This window comes from Sapajus apella, unplaced genomic scaffold (assembly GCF_009761245.1).
Source record: "Sapajus apella isolate SASKATOON/1434 unplaced genomic scaffold, GSC_monkey_1.0 scaffold10, whole genome shotgun sequence".
NCBI lineage: Eukaryota > Metazoa > Chordata > Mammalia > Primates > Cebidae > Sapajus > Sapajus apella.
This window is the reverse complement of record NW_022436950.1, coordinates 12736930-12759557: the sequence shown is the minus strand read 5'-3', so window position 1 is coordinate 12759557 and position 22628 is coordinate 12736930. Positions and strand designations below refer to the sequence as shown.

The 22628-nt window shown below is 43.1% G+C and overlaps 2 protein-coding genes and 1 non-coding gene across 5 annotated transcripts in view; 1 reads left to right on the top strand and 2 right to left on the bottom strand.

The window, feature by feature from the left end:
- The window catches only part of RHBDD1 (rhomboid domain containing 1), a 166812-nt gene that overhangs the window by 130024 nt on the left and 14160 nt on the right, over positions 1-22628 (top strand). The window lies entirely within an intron of this gene.
- On the bottom strand, positions 4375-4508 carry LOC116552058. Its single transcript, XR_004269183.1, has one exon. It is a non-coding gene; the product is annotated as a small nucleolar RNA SNORA48 (small nucleolar RNA).
- COL4A4 (collagen type IV alpha 4 chain) overlaps positions 4972-22628 on the bottom strand; it is a 186299-nt gene continuing 168642 nt past the window's right edge. Inside the window, exon 48 of the mRNA XM_032277605.1 lies at positions 4972-6031. Within this exon, the coding sequence (XP_032133496.1) occupies positions 6005-6031 (27 nt within the window). The 3' untranslated portion in view covers positions 4972-6004. The remainder of the gene's footprint in view (positions 6032-22628) is intronic.

The following is a 22628-nucleotide window of genomic DNA, read 5'->3' as shown; positions in this document are numbered from 1 at the left end:
TTATTCTAATGAAACAGTTCTAGCTAAGTTCGCCTGCACCCTCTATGTTGCTAAGGCCTGGAGTCACTTTACTAACCCCAAATTTACTTAACATTGTTAAATACTCCGTCCTTGAAACCATAGCTTTTTTCTTCCTTGTTTTCCCAGTGTCACACTTTCCTGGCTTTCCCACTATAGTCTGGTCTCTTTCCTGGGTCATCTTTGCAGGCCCACCTACCCCTACTCTACCTTTGAATATCGGCCTACCTAATGACTTAGTTCTAGGTCTTTCCTTCTCCCAAGGCTTTAGTTGCTGTTTATATGCTGGCAGCTTCCAAATTTCTCTCTTCAGCCCAGTTTTCTTTCTGAGCTTCTAAAATTACATATAAACCTACTCAAAGACATTTCAGATGAGTCATGTACAAACTGAATTTATAATTCTTTTATCCCTTTGCAACTTATTCCAAGTTTGGCCTTTTGGATGTAGTCAGTAACCAAGCCTTCTTGATGGCAACTCCAGATACATCTCAAATCTTTTCACTTCTTTCTCCATCTATTAGTGAAAGCCACTGTTCTTTACAAATGGGTAGTAAAAGGTGAGGATGTAGAAATAAGAGCCAGGTCACGCAGGGCCGTTTTGGCCATCTAGGACTCTGATTTTTTCTGAATGAGATGGAGCCATTAGAGGGTTTTGCACAGAGTAACATTATCTAACTCAACTTAGAATGATCACTGTGGCTGCTGCATTGAGTAGAGCAGCATGGTAGGTTGAATGGTATCCTCCAAAAGATATGACCACCCAGAACCTCCAAGCATGACCTTATTTGAAATGAGTCTTTGCAGATCATCAAGGTAAAGATCTCAAGATGAGATCATCCTGGGCTAGGGATAGGTGTCCTGATAAGAGACTGCAATGGAGAAAGCAGACACAGATGAATGAGCCATGTGAAGACAGATGGGAGAGCAGTCACAAGCCAAGGAACACCAAGGACGGTCGGCACCGCCCAAGCTGGGCTAGAGGCATGGAGGGGGTTCTCTGCAGAGCCTCCAGAAGGAAACAGCCCTGCCAACAACCTTGATGTCAGAATTCTGGCTTCCAAAACTGTGAGAGAATGAAGTTCTGTTGTTTTAAGGAATTCAGTTTGCAATAATTTGTTATAGCAACCCTAGGAAACTGATGCAAGCAGCAAGGATAAAAGTGGAAAGCCAGTTAGGAGTCCATTGCAGTAATCCAGACAAGAGAGAACTGTGGCTCCACTCAGGTAGTAGCAGTGGAGGAAGTGTTAAGAGGTCAGCTTCTGGACACATTTTGCATCATTCCTGGGAAATAAGGTCGTTTCAACATAAGCAAATCAATAAATGTGATTTGCTACATGAAACAAAAACCATATGATCTTCTCGATAAAGTGCTGCCTTTTCCAGCATCATTTAGGAGGGTAGTTAACTAGTGTTAAATAAATAGATCCTTGATGCTGCTCATTTTGGAGCCACGGAGAATTGCCCAGGCGAGAAGCAGGGTAATCACAAGTAATGCCTGCAATTTGGACCATCTGTCCTTGCACTTCTCACTATGAGGCTCATCTTTGATATCAGTTTTCTCTGTCTGCGCTACCTAACGATACAGAAAGGATTCTCCTAGGGGCCCCCTGAGTAGCTCAAAAGCAACACTATTCATTAGAAGTATCTGCAGTAATGGACATGCTCTGTGTTTTCATTGTCCATTATGGTAGCCACTAGCCACAAGTGCTGAGCATGTGGAATGTATTTACAAATGGATAGTAGGAGGTAGAAATAAGTACAACTCAGTACAACTGAGAAATTGAGTTTTTTAGCTATACATAATTTTAATTTATATAAATTCAAATAGCTGTATGTGCCTGGTGTCCATTGTATCCATGCAGATCTAAAGCATTGATTCTAAAAGTGTTGCCTGGAATCTGATTAGAAATGCAAATTTTTGGACCCTGGCCTCAAACTCCTAGGCTCAAGCAGTCCTCCCACCTCAGCCTTCTGAATAGCCAGGACTACAGGGATAGACCACCACAGCCTTTTTATTTTTTATCTTATTTTTTTGGTAGAGATGGGAGTGGGGTGGGTTGGGGTGGTTGGGAGCATGGGAGATCTGCTGCATCAGAAGCTTTGGGAATGAGACCCAGGATTCTGTGTTTTAATAAGTTCTGTAGGTGATTCTGTTGTGCACTAAAATTTGAGAACCGTTGCTATTTCCCATTCTCAGAGTTCCTGTTTAGTGGTTCTGGGAGGGTGTCTGAAAATTTGCTTTTCCAACAGATTCCCTAATGATGCTGTGATGCAGGTCTGGAAATATCTGGGAACCTGTTGTAGAAGATAGACCACCCCTTTGTGAGGTGGCCCCAGTTCCCAAGAGTAAATTCCATAAATCCCTCATAACAAATATTTCAAGTCAGGGTATCCCAAGTGTACCCTCCATACTTCATGAAAATCTTCCTACCTTTTTTCCCATGATCTGGTAACAAACTGTGTCCCACTCATAGGAGGACTGTTAAGTATTTGTTGAATTAATAAAGAGATTATATAAATTAGCCTGAATAAAATATCTGAAGTTAAGAATTCTTATCCCACCTGTAACTTATGCATGTGATGGCTTTTTGGCATTCATGATAACCTATTAGTAGAGTTCCACTTTTCTGATCCATAATTCTACAACTTGTTGTAGAAGTCATTGTAGTAATTTTTCTCTTTATAGCTTGATAAATTTTAATTGTTGCAATGGAAAGAAGTTAATTCTTAACTAGAGATGGGTGTAGTGCATCCATACTCCCAAGAGGCATTTGCAAATATGTGTGTGAGAGGGCTTTTGAATTGTTGAAATGATAGGAGTCGGGGTAAAGGGGATATGATAGTCATTCAGTGCCAGGGGCCCGGGAATATCAAATACCCTGCATACACATGACTGTCCTGTACAATGAAGAGAAATTCTCTCTGTAGCCTGTTGGTAGGTGACAGTAATATTTCCTCAGTAAAATCACTTCTAAGGCCATGACTCTCTCTTGCTAGCTATAGCTGTCTCTCCATGAGCATTTTGTATGAATTTTACGTATCTCACAGGAGGGTGAAGCACCCTCTGTCCTGCTCTTGCATAACATAATGTGATTCTTGCAGCAAATATTTAGTGCTGTGTGGTTTACAAAGATGTGAGACATGAGCCTACTTACAAAGAAGTTAAATTACCAGCAATAACCTGGAAATGGTGTAAGAGTTGCATAAACTGTGGGAACAAAAAGGGGGTATTACCTGGTTTATCAGTTAAGGTTCAATCAGGAGACAAAACCAGTGAAAATATGTATTAAGAGCTATTGCAAGGAAGTGCTTATGCAGTTGTGGAGGCTGACCAGGCAAGTGCAAAATCTGTAGAGCAGGCCATCAGGAGGGGTGAGCTGGAATTCTCAGACATGGCCGAAGCTGCAGTCCACACGCAGAATTTCTTCAGGTCTGTTCTTAAGGCCTTTTAACTGATCGAATCAGGCTCATCCAGATTATCTAAAATAATCTCCCTTGAAGTCAGCTGATTATGGACTTTAATCACATTTACCAGATACTTTCACAGCAGCACCCTGATGAGTATTTATTTGAGTAACTAGAGATGACATCCTAGCCCACTTGACACGTAAACAAGAGCATCACACTTGGATATAGAATGTTTGAGCACTTTCTCTTGAAAAATGTGGCATTTGTTCTGACCCTTGAAAATGGGAAATTTTTAAGTGGGGTAGTTGGCATTCTAAGGGTGTGAGCATTAAAAATTAACCATTGGGAGGCCGAGGTGGGCGGATCACGAGGTCAAGAGATCGAGACCATCCTGGCCAACATGGTGAAACCCCATCTCTACTAAAAATACAAAAAGTTAGCCGGGCGTGGTGGCACGTGCCTGTGGTCCTAGCTACTCGGGAAGCTGAGGCGGAAGAATCACTTGAACCCAGGAGGCAGAGACTGCAGTGAGCCGAGATTGCACCACTGCCCTCCAGCCTGGTGACAGAGCAAGACTCTGTCTCAAAAAAAAAAAAAAAAAAAAAATTCACCAAAGGAAACAAAACAAGCCAAGGCATGAAAGTGTAATCGGTATTTGCAGAATGGCTGGTTGTTGCTATAGGCTTTTCCCTGAACCTCTGCTCTCAGTGTCCTCATCTAAGAATTGGGTTCAGTACTTGTCATAACTGTCCTCCAAGATGGAATGAGTTGGTGTTTGAGGGTGCCTTTTGGAAACAGTAAACACTGTGAATGCTAAGGCTCTCTCTCTCTACTCCCCTCCCTCCCTACACCTCCTTCTCCGCCCTCCCTTTCTACTCACTCTCCTTCCCCTCCCCCCTCTTCACCCTCACCTCCCTCCTTCCCCTCCTTTTCCTTCCCTTCCTCCATCCATGTGTCCAAGGCATGAACCAGGCATGGGCACAGGCCAAAAGCCAAGCAGGGATAAACAAGGGGTTGCTTTGTCTCTGGCTGATGTGAGATGAGCACCACCAACTAAAAGGTACTATTCCCAGGTGGGAACACTGAGGTGTTTTATAGTCATGGTGGTGGTGACAGTAGCACTGGTGAGAGGGAGGTTGGTGTGATGAAAACCAAAGCTTTGGCCTGTAAAACAGAGCCAGATTGTTGCAGGCCTTGTCTAAAATTTGTGTTTTTAAGAAAAAAAAAAAAAAAAAAAAAAAAAAAAACGGTGACAGTCTCTTGACCTTAGTTCTTAATGGACTTGAAGAATGAAAAACATCCCTGTATATAGTCTGTGCCCAATTGTCACAAAGAGGCAATAGCCATTTGCTCTGGGCTAAGACAGCTCCACTTTTTTTTTTTTTTTTTTTAGTACAGAACTAGAACTGTTTTTGATGCTTGAGATATTAGAGGTGAGAGAGAGAGTCATTTATTATAAACATGTTGAATACTTTGCCTAAATAGGGAAAGAGAATTAAAGCATGTCCAAGTAAGCTGTTCCAAGTTTCTTAGGTAATAGCCATTATAGCCAATTGACTCCGTCACCAGAGAAAGCACCAGAAAACGATGCTAACGTGAGTACCGTCATACTCCTTTCCTTTTCAGAGCTGGGTTCTACAAACCAAGCTAGTCTCCCCCAATTGTTAAAACCATATGTATTTTGAAGGAAATTTAATCCATATGTTTTTGAGTCACTTCTGCCTAAGTCATTAAAAAGTCATTTTTAAAATGTGACTTCATGTTTGAAGTCATTTTAGAGTATTTTTAGTAGACTTTCATTCTCCATAATGCTAAATTTTTCTTGGTTTGTTTTCTTGTTTTATTTAAACACACTGTATATCATCTTAACACATCCCGTGGTGAGGCACAAAGGAAATCTTGAACTCAGAAGAAGGCTCTAGGGTGCCGAGTAACGCATTTGAAGCAGTCAGTTTCTATTTTCAGAAGTTTATACCTGTCCTCCCTCCTTAATTTTTTATTTTGTGTCCTGGTCCACTTTTAACCTGGTCACATCATCACCCCAGCCCTCTCCTACCCCCTCCCCAATGGGCGTCCATGAAGCAGCAAAGGGAAAAGAGAAAAACAAAGACAAAGAATAAAATCACATGGCCTCTTAGGATATATTTCTGTGCTGTGTTATAAGATCCTTTCTTTCCAGAATTGAACGTCTTTTCCTCTTTTACATACTATTGTTGCTAGCCGGGAGAATTAAGGTGTTTCATAAAGTGTCAACCAAAGAGGGAAGTAAGTCTGAATTGAAAAGCAGTCTCCAGCTTCTCATTCTTAGGGTAAATAGAAGGTGGTGTCTGCTTAGAACAGACACTAATTGAAAAATGGTTTCATTTTCTACTAAAATAAGCTTTTCCCCCCTTTTTAACCTTTGTCTGGAATCTCATGATATGAACCAAGTTTTATGTGTACACGCAGCATCCTTGTTGTGTGTGAATTTGTCCGTCGTGAACATCTGTTGGCTGCCAGAGGGCAGTGAAGCAGCCTTATTTTTAGGCTGTGGTAGAGATTCGTTTCTCTTCTGCTACACGGTAGCAGGTGTGTAGCATCAAACATAGCGAGAGGCATTCACCACCTGGAGGAATAACGATGTGAGGAGCTAACACTTTTACTTTTCATCTCTGCAAGCTTATGAAATACTTTCCAATGTACTTTTTAAAATTTGGTTCTCAAAACTGCCCTGAGGTCCATGGTTTCTGTTTGCTTTCATAAGGAAATTGAGGCTCAGGGATGTGACTTTCTTCAGTATGTCACAGGCGATCTTGGTGACTGGTGTGTGCCTTGGAGAGGACTGATGTCCTGCCCATCGTGTGGGGACATTTGAGGACCTTGGTGGACTTTTACTTTTGAAAGCCCTGCCCCACATCAACTGTATTAAAACATATGCGGTCATATCTGTCCCACAGATCCCATGTATAATATATATCATCATATACGCGAGTCGAGTTACACATAGTTGACGTGGTACATTTCATAGATAGTTAAAGATTTATTTTAATTTTATAGTTTCTTTTTCATTTCGGAGCCAACTAATTATTTTGAGGTCTTGAACATTTTCATAGGCCTTTGAAAAACTCACCATCCCTTGAGCGCTGTCCCTACAGTGGCTGAAGTCGCCTTTTGCTCACATTCACTCCTGTTTCCCTCCTTACACCTGTTGCAGAACTGAGACAAATGCCTAAAAACTATTTGTTGGTGAATGTCCAAGTGAGTGGGAGGAGACATAGAAGAAGTAACAAATAAGTGAAATACAAGTACGCGGCGAAGTCTGGTGTCGAAGGATGTCTGAACCATTTGTTGGCACACTTCTTTGTACTGCCATCACAGTGAAGCAGAAAGGGCATCTTCAAGCTGTGTATCAAAGTGTATTCCTCCCAATTTCTCATTTTTTTTCCAAGAGAGTTTTCTTCTTGGTTACAGCTAAGGCACAAGAAAAAATAGACTACACGGTTATTTGACTGTTGATAGCTTCATGAAGTAGCAGTAGCTACTTTCAGGTCATAATTCATTCTTTTCTCTCTTTAGTTACTATAATTTATTTTTTGCCTTGCAAATATGGGATAAATGTGGCTATTAATATTCAAATATCCATGTACTTTGCCCACTTTTGAAAAGAAGACGTATAGGAGGCCAACAAACATATGAAAAAATACTCATCATCATTGGTCAGTAGAGAAATGCAAATCAAAACCACATTGAGATACCATCTCACACCAGTTAGAATGGTGATCATTAAAAAATCTGGAGACAACAGATGCTGGAGAGGATGTGGAGGAATAGGAACACTTTTACACTGTTGGTGGGAGTGTAAATTAGTTCAACCATTGTGGAAGACAGTGTGGCAATTACTCAAGGACCCAGAAATAGAAATTCCATTTGACCCAGCAATCCCATTACTGGGTATATACCCTAAGGATTATAAATTGTTCTGTTATAAAGACACATGCACATGGACATTCATTGCAGCACTGTTTACAATAGCAAAGACCTGGAACCAACCCAAATGCCCATCGATGATAGACTGGACAAAGAAAATGTGGCACATATACACCATGGAATACTATGCAGCCATAAAAAATGATGAGTTCATGTCCTTTGTAGGGACATAGATGAATCTGGAAACCATCATTCTTAGCAAACTGACACAAGAACAGAAAATCAAACACCACATGTTCTCACTCACAGGCAGGTGTTGAGCAATGAAAACACGTGGACACAGAGAAGGGAGCATCACACCCTGGAGTCTATTGGGGGGAATAGAGGAGGGACAGTGTGGGGTAGGGAGGTTGGGGAGGGATAACATGGGGAGAAATGCCAGATATAGGTGACAGGGGGATGGAGGCGGCAAACCACATTGCCATGTATGTACCTATGCAACAATCCTGCATGTTCTGCATATGTACCCCAGAACTAAAGTGCAATAAAATATATTCAGATATTCAGACAAGTTTCTTGACAAAACCAGAGAGGTGTTTTTTGCCTGTTGTTTCTTTCTTTTTTTTTTTTTTCTTTAGAATACTAGATGTTTGCTCTTAGTTAACTTTCATGTGATTTGTGTGTTGTGGGATATGACTTTATTTTGTTTTTAATCCAAAGGTAAATCTTTGTGGCCTTTCTTTAAAGCTCTAGAATTTGATGGCAAGGAACCTACTGAACATAATGGAAAACTAGAGAGAAAACCCACTTTTTTTTTAACTTTTAAGTTCTGGGATACATGTGCAGAATGTGCAGGTTTGTTACATAGGTAAACATGTGCCATGGTGATTTGCTGCACCTATCAACCTATCATCTAGGTTGTAAGCCCTGTATGCATTAGCTATTTGTCCTAATCCTCTGCCTCCTCTTGCCCCCCAACCTCTAACAAGCCCTGGTGTGTGCTGTTCCCCTCACTGTGTCCATGTGTTCTCATTGTTCAACTCCCACTTATGAGTGAGAACATGCAGTGTTTGGTTTTCTGTTCCTGTGTTAATTTGCTGAGAACAGTAGCTTCCAGTTTCATTCATGTCCCCGCAAAGGACATGATATCATTCTTTTTTATGGCTACATAATATTCCATGGTGTATATGTGCCATGTTTTCTTCAGCCAGTCAATCATTGATGGAAAAAAAAATCACTTCTTAAGAAAGAAACACAAAGGTGCTAAATGAGAGGAGGAAAGAGAGAGACGGGTATTATCTAAAGAGCAAAGTTATCCTCTTTCTCAGCCCTGCTGTGCCCCCTGGAAGAGGGGGTCTGCCCATATGAGTGGTCCTGGAAAGGCTGCTCCAGCTGGTTCATCTGGACTCCCAGGGTCACTAGATGGCACCAGGCTAGACATGGACCACACTCAGAACCCTGCAGTGCTGTTTCCTGGTCCGTGAGCTGGGAATGGTGGAACTTGCCCTGCATCTATGAAAATCGAGTCAGTCATTCAGCAAATAATGAGTGAACACCTGTGATAGTGACATGACAGTGAACAGCACAGCCTTGCCTCATGAGTCCAGGGGCTCTCTGCTCACACTCAGTCAAGCTCTTGCTCTTTGAGAGTGCCTTTTGTGAAGTCTATTTAAAATGGTCTTGGTTTTTGTCAGTTTGGGGTTGGGTTATAGGTAGGTACACAAGTTCCCATGTGTATTCAGAAGACTGAATCCCTCCATTTATCAACTGAAGTTAAAGGAAGGGAGGCTGTAGCAAAAAAAAAAAAAAAAAAAAAAAAAAAATGGGCATGTAAAACTCCAGGTTCCCCCCACTGCTGTATGATTTTCTGTATTTATGTTTTAATTTCTTGGGGGGCCTGGACTTCAAAGTAGAGATGCAGAGCGCTACCTGAGTTTGTGTTGTGCCCTCTGACTGCCATCCTTCCTCACAGAAGTTCCTCCCTGGGATTCAGCGTTGGGATTCTTGTTCACTTTCAGTATTTCCTTTTTGCAGTGTGTGTGTGTGTGTGTGTGTGTGTGTGTGTGTGTGTACAAAACTATATAATGTCAATTGTCTTAAGATCTTCTAAACTCATCCAAACCATTTAATTTATAGCAGGAATGTCAAAGTATATCCTCCCCAGAGAAAGAATGAGATTTGCCTGGCATCAAGTTTAAGAAGTAATTACTCAAAAAAAATTGTGTGAGACATTTTCCTGTGCTAGAGATGCTGGTGAGCACGAAGTGGGTTCCTGGGGGAGATGTCTGGCCTCACTGTCTGAGAAAGCTGGGAAGCCGGTGTTTTCCTATTCCTCTTTCCACTCTGCTTCCGCATTCGCTTCGCCATTTACCCATTCTAAGAGTGGTGCTTACTGATCAAGAGCAAAGCTCTACTGCCTTAGGAGTATTTCATAAAATTATCCCTAGATGTAATATTCACTCACTTATCTGCTCAGTCCCCTTCAGCAAGGACCTCTCTAACATTTTATGTTTGAATTGTTTTCTTCCAAAGACAAAGGTAAGCTAGATCAAGAGTAAGCAGAGGGAGATGTTCATTCTTGGAAGCAACAAGCATTTTGTTATCATTGTTATTGTCTGAGCGAGTGAAAACCAAATGAGAAGAGCCTTGACCTGCCTCCTTCACTGGCAGAAGTGAAGTAGATCATATTTTTCTTGCAGCATTTCTGTGAGTGTTAGAACAACCCCAGAGCCCATGAATAAGACTACTCTGTGTTAGAATTGTAATTCTGCCTGTTCATCCTAGCTGCCCATCCTCTCAGCGGCCCACTCCTGAGAGTCTCCTTTTCATTCAAATGGGCTCTTTGGTAGCAGAATAGCTGCCTCTCTGCGATGAGCTTGTGGATTTTGTGGGGAAGAGGCCCGGAGCCCCTCACCACCTTTCCATGTGCTTGCCTCCTTACCTAGTTTCGCAGGTCTTGACAGATGACCAGCGTTTGTCTCATCTGCGATTCCTTTTTACACAGCACTTGATATAACACTTTAAGGAAATAATTGCCATGCTGAGTCTTCTATGCCCTGTGCATAGAACGTGGGGTGGTTCAGATGAAGAGGGAACTTGACCCCAGAGTGTTGCATGGGTGTTGCCTTCTTGAGCCCTGAGTGTCAAGGTGAATAAGGGTGTGCAAAAGAGACATCTAGTTATTAGATTCTTCCAGTTTGGCTGAAAAATAAATGGAATCTACCTGTGGAAGTGATTTGCATAGATTTCCAGGCACCAGGATCCTCTTTAGTGTCCTGCACCCAGGAGCAGAGTGGATACCCCCAGCAGTCTGAGAGTCTTGCTCCATGCAGTGCTCATGGTGTCATCAATATAATCGAAGATCACTCTTTTCAGTTACTTCACCAGGGCAGGGCTCAGGCACATCCTGGAGACCTTGGTGCTCCCATTACCATATTCAGGCCATGTATTTCTTCCAGGCTGTGCTCCCATGGCACGGACAAGGCCGAGTTCTGCTGCTCTGATGGCCACACATGAATCAGCAGCAGTGACTCCGTGGTCTGTGGTGAGAATTGGGACTCTGGCTGGTAGCAAGGAAATTACGTTTTTAAAACCACCAGTTAGTTGGCAGTTCTGTTTCTAACATAAAATCTTTCAGTTCTGAGCTATTATAAGGCCTCACAAGATTTAACATGGTGGCTGGGCGTGGTGGCTCACGCCTGTAATCCCAGCACTTTGGGAGGCTGAAGTGGGTGGATCACAAGGTCAGGCATTCGAGACCAGCCTGGCCAACATAGTGAAACCCCGTATCTATTAAAAATACAAAAAATTAGCTGGGCATGGTGGCTGGCACCTGTAATCTCAGCTACTCAGGAGGCTGAGGCAGAAGAATTGCTTGAATCTGGTAGGCAGAGGTTGCAGTGAGCTGAGATCGTGCCACTGCACTCCAGCCCAGGCAACGCTGCGAGTCTCCATCTCAAAACAAAAATTAATATGGTGCCAGAATGATAAATGAGAATAAAGAGAAACTCCTCATAACAAGACCATGTAGAAAACATGGAATAAATGCCCCTGAGGTAACTAACTTGATTGTGGCACTCATTTCACTATATACACACATGCACACACACACACACACACACACACACACACACACACACATCTATAAATATGTAAAATCATCACGTTGTATACCTTAAACCTACACAATTTTATTTGTCAATTATACCTCAATAAAGTTGGAGGTGAGAGAGGCCCGAACTCATTGACAGTTTGCTTTCCTCAGAATGGTCATGGGGTGAAGGGAGAGCCCCCTCCCTCTAGAGGGAGCAACTTCTTGATTTTTCTCATCCATTCTTATTTCCCCCTGGGGAAATAAGCCAGGCCTGCCCTACCCAAATTATAGAAAACCTTGTTAGTCTTCCTAATGAAAGGGTCAGTTTGATGTAGAACAGGGAAATCTGCTTGAATTTCAAGATAGTGTCAAACTATTGTCCAGTGCAGAGAAATACATGTATTTCTACATGAAGAAGGAATGCTTTAAAATCTATTAGGAAACAATCTAAAAGGAAATGATTCCTTTTAGAGGATTACTTTTTTTCAACTTTAGTTTTCATAATCTAGGATTGCCTGTAAAGAATAAAACGATGGATTTTAAATACTGTTTGTGGAATGTGTTTAAAGGATTGATTATAGAACCTTTGTATATTTGACGGTATTTCTAACTTTCATTGCTTTACTGTTTGCAGTAAGAAATGAAGCAGTTCATATTCTGCTATGCAATCAATTTTATGCACATTTCTTTAATTTTTTTAGATTTTCTTGGATGTATAGTTTAAACAACAAAAAGTCTCTTTAAAACTATAGCAGTAGTTTGCCGATCTAGCAGAAAGTTTTGGGGTTAAACTTTGTATTTTCCTTCTTATAGAGGCTTCTAAAAAGATATTTTTTAAGTTCTTTTTAACAAATACTGTGTATAACCTTTAAAACATCAGTGTTTGGATCAAAACAAGACCCAGCTTATTTTCTGCTTTCTGTAAATTAAGCAAACATGGTATAATAAAAACAAAATGAAGGAAAAAAATTCTTAAGTAGTTTATGTATGGATCATTGTCAAAAATTCCAAGTAAATGTTTGACAATGATCCATACATAAACTCCTTAAGTATCGCCCTGTGTACTGACATATTAAAAGTTATAGTGATGCTTAGGAACTACGTATGATTTAGAAATTATTTGAAAAGACATAATACACAAAAGCAAGATTTCATTGTCACCAATAGAAAACAGGCAAGATTTCCTTGTCCCTCCAAGGGCTCTGATGAGTGCATTTGGCTGCAGGAGTAATACAAGTAATTAAGTAATACAAGTGGGCCCCAGGTGTTGTGTTCTGTATCTAGATCTGAGCAACAGAGAAAATACAAGGGAACGGTCACACTAGTGGTTCCAGTTGAAAATAGTCAGGTCTCCTGCCCCCATTAGCATAGCAGAGCCTGTCTGGTCACAAGTCCTGACTGTTGGGTTTGGAGACTGTGTGCTGTATGGATTGGAGCAGAGGTACAGTGCCCCAAGTTTTTGGTACCAGGGACACTTGGAAGGTGTAAGAGCACAGTCTGCTCTTCCCTCAAGAGCAGCCCAAACTTAGCAGCCCAGCAGGGCTTCTGGGGCAGACCAGGTGTGGAATTTTTGTCCATCATCACTTACGTCTTCTGTCATTTTGTCCACGTCCTGTGGTCATACTGGATCTTGGATATGCCCACCCCGCTGGAGACACAATTGACAAAGAGAAATGAGGATGTCTCGTCAGTGACTTCCCAAGTCCAAGTCAAGATATCGGCTTCAGCTGCTTTGACATGCAGCAACATCGAAGGAGTAGTATCCTAATATAGTAACAATTCGTTGTAAATTATCAAAACGTGTGAGCCTCACCCAGGCCTCCTTACCTCAAAACCCGCCCCTGCCTTTTCCTCTTCTTTGACCATCTCATCTTCAGTGTGTCAGAGACTCACCACCATACACTGATGCAGAATGTACACAGTTCTGCGCAGTACTACTGCTACCTTAAGCTCGTCTGGAACACTCAAAGGAAGAAAACAGACCCCAGTCTAACTTCACACATCAGACTACTGTCTCATTTTGAGGGGAAGAGAGAAGGGAGGGTTAGGAGTACCTTATCAGGGCCTGGGTGTGGCTTCTAAATGCTGCAGACACAAGGTACTTATGGGGTGGGTGTCTGGAGTAAGGCCTCTTGGCCCTGGGGGACAAGGGCAGTGGTAAATTTCAATGACCACAATACTGTTCTGATATTTTCCCCCACCTGGTGGCACTTTATATATAAAACTGAGGCTTCATTTATTTTGACCCCCTCTTCCCGTTGAAGGAGCCATCATCTTTTTCTTAGAGGCCCCAAACAAGCAGGGTGATGGATGGCAGAGGCCTCTTGTCTGGCATAAGACTCGGGTTCCTGGTTTGCCCTTCAGGCCAGAATAGGCTGGCCTCACAGGTGGGACTCAGAAACAAGCCACTGCTCTCCTGAGCTCCTGTCTTCATGGAAAAGGAATCTTCGTGATCAATTGTTTCTGTGCCTTTGTTTTGGAAATGAGGAACTTGAGGCCCAGAGAAGTCAAGGAGCATGGCTGGACGTCTTGCGTCTCTGGTTTCCCAGTTCAGAGTTTGTGTCTCCCCTTCACAAGCTCCCCCTCCCTTTAGTTTTTGCATTTAACACAGTCTTGCCTTCATGACTGCTGCCTCCTTTTTTTCTGTTAACACGAATATGAAGTGTATTTGCTTTGCTTTTCAGCCCTGTCTGCCCCCCTAAGTGTCCAAAATAGCCGGCTGGAATTCATGAGAATGTTATGTCTTCAGATGTTTATAATCCAAAAGAATCCCTTATGGTTTTTTATAATAAAACAACTTAGATGTCGGTATGTTGTGTTGGAAAGGCGAGCGAAGTTCACAGTGCCGCAATTACAATGCAGTGCATTATGTATAATTTGCAGCCTGCCCCAGGAGCAATGGTGAACCATGAAACACTATCCTGGCCCTGTGGCATAATTAGCAGGATCAAACGCTGCACAGGGAGAAGCATAATGGTTGTCATCCGAGGTAAATAAAAGTAAGGAAAAGTTCTGATACACTCCAAATTATATAAAGAGCAGCCCTTATATCAGGCTGCAAATATGTCAAGAGTCTTCATTGCTAATTGAAGAAATCTTCTGAGGTTTAGCACCTCGTAAATTCACACTGGGAATTGCCCTATTGTTCTAAGGTTATAAGTCTTGTCTTTGAAATTTAACAGTTGTACTTTCATATTGAGTTCCTCCAATAGTACCACTGTAAACATGAAACGTTTGCCTTTTAACATAAATTTGAACAATGTGGTTTTAAAAGAGTTCGCCACATCAAAAAGAGGCTGTTTGGGCATGTTTTATACATTCTTTTCTCTGTAGTATTTAAAGCTGTAAATGAGTCATAGAAGTATGTTCCATTTAGATCAGTCATGTTGGTGTAGTGTCCTCACTGGAGCTTTTACTGCCCTTATTTTTTCTACTCTGAGATAATTATCTGAAAACAGGTCTAGGCCTTTTGCCAAGTCAGTTGCCCTTAATCTACGGTCTTCAGATCCGTAGAAACAATTCTAGAACACTGTTACACTTGGTCTAAACAGCAACACATTTGGTGCCTTTTCATGATCATCTTTTTTTTAATTCAAATATTCAATTTGCAATTTCTTCATTCTCCATGTACCAATTACAACCCCCTTCCTATAGCCTCCTAGCCCCCCAATTAAAAAAAAAATTCTCTGAGTTTTTGCTAAGCCACTAGTTGGAGTAAGGAAAGGTTGGATGGTAAAGGGAAAGATATGTGTGATGGTGTCCAAAGCAATCTGGTGGAGTACGAAGAGCAGTGGACTTGTATCTGACCCCTGGACATATGGGCCATACCGTTTTCTGGCATGAGATCTCAGGAAACTGCCTACCTACCTTGAGCCTCAGTCTTTCCATCTGTTTAATGAAGGCAATACTTAGCAGTCTACATCTCCTTCCATTCCTGCATTTGTTCATTTATTTATTCATCCCCAGGGCTAGAATGTGGACACAAGCCCTCACTGTCCTTGCCCCCATGGAGCTCACAACCCAGTGAGAATGCACACTGTCAAAATGACCAGATTCACAAATAATCACGAACCGCAGCATCATGCACTTTGAAGAGAGGGGATCCTGTGAGAGCTTAGGGCAAAGGACCCTCATTGGGGGTGATCAGGGGATACAGTCACTTTCCTGGAGAAGTTGTGTCTGAGCCAAGAACCACAGGACCTGAAGCAAGGAGAGGTGGGGTGGGACAAATGGAGGTGAGGGGATAGTGGGACTCAAGGAGACTAGAGAGGCAGCTGGTAGCCGTGCCCTGCACTTACTGGGCAGAGTAAGATTGATTTATTTTTGCTGTAAAATAAAAAGAAACCTTTGGAGGGTTTTAGGCAGAGGGTAAAGTGGATGAGATGTTTTTGAAAAGTTCTCCCAGCTGCAGTGTGGAGAATGGCTGGTAGGAAGACAGGAGCCAGTGTGGGGAAATGGTTTAGGGGTTGTGTTAGAGTTCTTCAGAGGGACAGAACCAGTAGGACATATATGTGTATAAAATGGAGTTTATTATGGAGAATCACCTACGTGATTACAAGCAAAGTCCTATGATAGGCAATCTGCAAGTTGGGGAAAGAGAGAAGCGATTATTGTGGGTCAGTCCCAGTCCAAAAGCTTTAAAACCAGGGAAACCTGCAGCGCAGCCCTCCGTCTGAGGCCCGAGGCCCAAGAGCCACCCCGGAAGGCCACTCCTGCAGGTCCCAGTGTCCAATGGCTGAAGAAGCTGCAGTCTTATTGTTTTAGGACTTTCTCTTCAGTTCAGCGAAAAACTGGGTTCTTGTCACACAACCAGGAAAGATTAGGCTCATGGACACATAGAAGAGTAAGAAAAGCTGAATTTATTGGGTGAAAAAGGAAAAAACTCAGCAAAGAGAGAGGAATTCCTGATACCAGGCCTCCATCTCACCAGTGGAATCCAGGTCACCACCTGGGAACAGGAGGGGTGGGCTCTGTCCCCTTGCAAATGGCTCGAACTTCCTGAGACCCTACCCCATCCTCCCATTGCACAGGTCAGTTGGAGATTCTCTGGGGAGCCCTTTTTACTTGGCTGGCTCATCATATCCAAAGGCAGGAGGAGAGGAAGCAAGCATCCCGCACGGGACCAGAAAGGGAGAGCAAGCGCAAGAGGACTCAGCAGGCTGCATACCCTTCTACCATCTGCCCTGTTCTAGCTGCACTGGCATCCACTGAATGATGCTCACCCACATGGGGGTGTGTCTTCCTCTCCCAGTCTCCTGACTCTAATGTCAGTCAGTCTCCTCTGGCGACACCCTTCCAGACACACCTATGAGCACCCACCTCACCAGCCACCTAGGCATCCCTCAGGCCAGCCTAGTTGACACCTAATGTTAGGTGAACCATCACAGGGTTTCAGGCACTGGTGTAGGCTCGTCATACAGGTGACTCAGACAAAGTTGGTGACAGGGCAGCTGGAGAAGAATGGACAAATTTGGTAATGTTCAGGTTAAAATGACAGGTTCTGATGATGCATTGAATTTGGAGGCAGGGCTAGTAGAAGAAGGAGGTGTTAAGGATGACTCTAGAGTCTGGGCTTGTGTGGCTAACCAGAGGGATAGTGGGGGCATTTCTGAGAAGGGGCAGCCCAGAAAGGGGATTATTAGTGTAACAGTCAGCACCACTTACCTTTCATTGCTTTGACCCAGGTGCTCACAGCCTCGAATTCATTTGGTTCTCAGAACACACCCATAAGATTTTACAGATTAGAAAATTGAGGATCAGTGAGTAAAGTAACTCATCCTAGGGCACAAAATAAGAGGCAAAGCCAGTACTCAAACCCAGCTCTTTCTGGTTCAGAACCCTCACCCTGCTGCTGATCCTCACCAGAGCCAGGTAGCAGAAGCGCAGCTTTGTCAGACACCAGTGTCCACTCCAGATTCGGTCAGCAAGGCTTTAAGCAGAATTAAATGCCTAGAAGAGAAAACAGGATATTTGGGGTGTGGTTCGGTGCCTTTTAGCTCTTAGGAAAACCATTTACCTTCTCTGGACTTCAATTTCCCATCTCTGACATGAGCAGGTCAGATCTACCATCCTGAAGACACCCATTGTGTTCTGGAAATGCATGATTTTTATGATGTCATCCTGATGCATCTCATACAGTCTCCTGTCCACACTTGATTAAATCTTTAGGGCTTCCATCTTAAAACTATATAGTCCTTTCTTTGCTAGCTTTTTATCTGACCAAAGCATTCAGAGGGCAACATATTCTTCCCTTTTCTAAATATTTATTTATCCAAGATGAGCCTAATTCTAGGCTCCTAACTTGGGATTGAAGTTTTAAAAATTTAGTTCTTGAGTTTTCTTTTTCTATTCATAAAATAAGTTTTATTTTACTAGAAATTATTAGTAGACATGTAGGAATAACTCATTTTTGTTGTTTTTGAATATCTCTCCGTAGCAGATACCATTTTAAAATAATTTCCAAGTTTAATTATAGCTCAGTTTGAGACTGAGGCAGGCTATTTCAAGGGAGTAAAACCAGTCTGAGACACCCCTTGGTCCGCTAGAGGCTGAGTGGCCTTGTTTGTAAGAGATGTTAGATTTCAGTCACAGGATCACCTCCTGTCTCTGTAGGTTAACACAGAACATAAGAACACACCCATGCAAGCACGTAGACACATGCAGGCACACACATACATGCACTCATGCACAAGCACACGTGCGCACACAGACACACACACACACACATACGTCTCTAATGGTGCACAAGATTAGGATTTGGGAGAGGGATAATGAGTTACTCAGACCTAAAAGAACACACAAAAAGTGGCTAATTAGACTCAGGGTTAAATACCATCAAATACAGAAACAAGCATGGTTTTAAAATGACCATCGTGCTTCTCGGACAGTTTGTCACATCACAGAAACTGGCTTCCCAGCCATCACAGTTCTAGGCTAACTCTGACCCACATAAGAATTTCTCAGCTCTGAGGTGCAGAGAGCAAGGCTCCTGCTTGTTTGTGCATTTCTCCAGATGGTTTCACACTGCCACGTATCTCAAGGAGCTTATCCACCCCGAACGGATAAAGGTTGCATCGCCCTCATGATCCAAGTTATCTAGACCTCTGTGGAGAAGCCCACCCTGGCTTCCTAAACCACAGGCTGCTACCTCTCAATATTCATAGCTATCATACTTTTTTGATAAGTATGTCATTCCTCTTTCACATATTTTCAGCTTCCCTCCACCCTCTTTTATTTTCCTCCCTGGCAAGCACACATCTGGCCACAGGCCTCTCATGTGGTAGGGGTGGGCTGGGAGGTTCCCAGTGATGCCCTCAGCCCTGCTCTGATGATTTGGGTTACCTTTTATACTAGCCATGACTCACTCTAATTGCAGGTTTTTCTCAGAGTGGTTTATCTTCCTCTAGTTCGACTTGCAAGAGATGGATGCCAGGTGGCTTTCAGCTTTAATAAGGGCTTTGGACCACTGTGTTCTTCTAGGCCCTAAGAATCTCAGGGACAGTTTCCGAGGTCAGGGATTGTTTTTGTAATTATGCATTGATGTTGGTTTCTCTGGACATGTAGTTATGTACTAATCAGGCTTATGGTATTTGAAAAATAAAGATAATTTGAACTTTTAAAACATGTAAGATGGCACTCAGCATAATCGATGTAATACATTTTGTATCTCAGCCTATGTCTAGCTACTGGATGTTCTTTAATGGGTCCAGAATCCCAGAGCCCAGGCAAACCATGTGAATTTCATAGAGAAAACAAATAGACTGAATTGTGTTCCGAAGTCTATGGGTTTGTAGCCACCCCCCACCACCCCACTTCTTCACTATTTGTGTCTCAGGATTTGAGAGCTATTTAGTGGCTGAGGCCAGAATTTGAAATTTGTCCTAATGATGTGTTAGCTTGTTCTTCCATTCATTCCTCAAGCATTTATGATGCACCCACCATGTACCAGGCACCATGGATCCAGAGGTGAATTCCTTTGTTCCTAGGACTGAGTGAGTGACATTGGGCAGCTTCTTCTACACTAATAGAATTTCAACCAATAATTTTATTTGTTGCATTTTTCAGGATAGCTGGGTTGCATTGGTATCTTTTAAAATCGACATCGCCCAAGATTGAGCATAGCACAACCTAGGAAACTACCAGAGTCTTTGACCCACAGTAAATGTCACCAAAAACCTGCTTATACAGAACCAAATGCCATGCTCATGCAAATGGTCAAAGCCAGACATAACCACAGGACACAGTGTGGCATTCCTGTGACCAAAGTTTCTCAAAGTGGGGCATGTGGGCCAATGGCAATCAGCTCACTTGAGGCGCATGTTAAAAATGCACATTTCTGGGTCCCCCAACAGACATTGATCTGAAATCTCCCATTAGAACCCTAAAATCTGCCTCTCACCAAGCTCCCTGACGTGGGTTTGAGAGCCACTGTTCAAGATTCAGCATCTAGTCTTCAGCCCTTCGAAGCATGCTGTGTTTTCTGCGGGAATGCGGCATGGAAGCATTGGGTAGGTGTGGGACCTGGGGCCACGTAGGTGGTTCGCTTTATTTGCTGCTAGTCAGTCAGGCCACCTAGCCTAGGGGCCAGCCACCTCAATCCACATCTTTTCCCAGGCCCAACAGCCTTGCTTTACTAGACACATGGTTATCTGTAGTAGTTGTCCAGGATGACCTAAACTTGACCACTAGGGGATGGTTGTTCTCAGCAGAAGTTGCCAACTCTTTGTCCCTTTTCAAAGTTCTCTTCCCACAGGCTCGTTTTTTTTCCCTTATTCCTTGAATGCTTGGGGTGATATTTACTTGTACTTTTTTTTTTTTTTTATGTGCAAAGGTTAAAGAGTGTTTTAAGAAGATTGAGGCTTCTGAGGGAAATGTTGGCTAATTTCAAATGGCCTTTGATTTCAAAAGCCAGTGAAAACATTACCTTGATCCTTTGTTCGAAGGGCTGGAAATTGGGCCATCGCTGTGGTTTGAAACTCAAGTGGAAGGAAGTGAGACAAAAGCAAAACAGGTCTAAGTGTTACCAAAAAATGCTTCTTTACACCTTTGTCCAAACAGGAGCTTTGAGAGCTGGGGCCAGAAAGCAGTGGTGTGGGGGATTTTGTTATTTGTGATGGAGGAACTACCCCTGCCTGTGTAGGAGGGTGAGCCCTGCAGCTGGCACTGCATCTCTTGGAGGGAGAGAGCTGCTGCCCCAGGCAATGATGAAGCCACCATTTGGGACAGGGTCCCAAGAAAGATGTGTTCTCTTCTCCACCAGAAAGCACATCTGTTCACCCCTCAGATCACTGGGGGCCTGCCCAGCAGCTGTGCTAGCCCACACCTGCTGACTACCACTTGCCAAGCTGCCAGCATCAACGTTGCTGCCTTAGCCAGTCTGGGCCGCCTTAACAAAATACTATCATAGGCTGGGTGGTTTAAACAAGAAAAATTTATTTCTCACAGTTCTGGAGGCTGGAAGTCCCAGATATTAATATGATCAGGTTCCAGTGGGGTCCCTCTTCCTGGATTATAGACAGCCACCTTCTCACTGTGACCTCACATGACAGAGAGTGCAGTCTCTGGCCTCTTCATTCCACTATAAGAGTACCAGTCCCATCTTGGAGACTCCACGCTCATGACTTCATATAAACCTAATTACCTCCCAAAGGCCCCACCCCCACATACCATCACATGGAGGGCTAGGACTTCAACATACGGATTTTGAGGGAACACAAGGATGGAGTCCATGACAGCTGCCTGGTGACCTCCCTGAGCCTAGGAGGCCCAGGGAGAACAGCAACAGCTAACTCCCTGGGGTCAAAGGCTAAGGAATTAGAAATATCCTCCTGTAAGAAACCATTGTTGCTGGAGACTTTTGCAGATTCCTAGAACTCATGAAATACTCTCTTTGTAAGTCCTGGTCTTGTACATTTACTCAGTGCTAGGCAGAGTCAAACCAAGTTCTTAGTGTCCTTAGACAGCAATGTGCACTCTGAACCAGGCATCAGGCACAGTCAGAATGAGAGCTAGATGGGCCTTTTATCTCACTTCCTCCCTTCTGATGCTCTCTGGCGGTTGGTGGGGGGATGAGGAGGGGCAGAAGCAAAGAGGAGGAGTTGGGGGTAAGTACAAGCGGGGAATTTGAGTAAAAATGTGAGCCAGTAACCAGAACCACCTGGTTAGACCTAACGTAAATCATTTTGAGCATTACTGTATCCAGGATTGATTGTCTTATTACCATAGAATATGTCTGTTTATCTCCTCTGATTTGGAGTTAGCATATTAAGGAGGCTCCGGATCATTCCTGCAAAGCACTCACTAACACAAGGCAGTGTGCACAATAGCAGGAGGAAATTCAGAATTAGAACTGGTGAAACTATCTGCATTCATGTCCATATCTGTATCTATATCTCTTCCAGTGCCTTGTCAGTCTCCTCTACTCTGGAAGAATTCTGATATGACATAGAAACTGCTAGATGCTGGCAAATAATCCCTGGTTTCAGGCCATCTAGACAATAAACAACTCCATAATATTCAGTGCAGCAGCCTCTGTAGCGCCCATCTGTTTCAAAATAACCCTAATTCTGCTTACGATGCGGAATGCTTTGTTGACTGGAATTTGTCCTAGTTTTCTTCAGCAGATTTAACGTCATAGGCCTCTGGTTCCACCTGCTGGCAGATTTAAGTACAGGAATGAAACTTGAGGTGGATGTTTTCAGTTGCAAGAAAAATCTGAGCTGTAGCTCAGTGGTTCTCAAAGGCTGGTGTACTTTGGAGTCACCTGGGAGTTCACTGAAAACTACAGCAGCCTGGGCTCTGTGGCAAGCCCACCCAATCAGCGACTATTTCTTAAACAGCCCTCCTGGTGATTCACACACCCCACCAACGTTAGAGGACTCCACTTCCCCTGGAATGAGGGGTACAGAACCCAGCAAGTTTAGGGATGATTCCAAACCACCATATCCTACTCATGCCCAAGCAGGGGATGATACAGTGACAAAGCCCCCTTGAGATGCCCATCCCCACAGTTTGTCCAGGTAGCTCTTAGTGCCAAAGGCCAAAGCTTTATTCCCTTGGAAATCATTTTTAAAAAGAAAAAATTAAAAGTGGAGAAACATGATGAAAGCACTACTCATCTAAGTGCTCAAGGTCGATGCCAAAAGTGATGTCATGTTGACAGCATGTTGATACGTGATGAAAAGGGCATTTCACCTCTGTGATA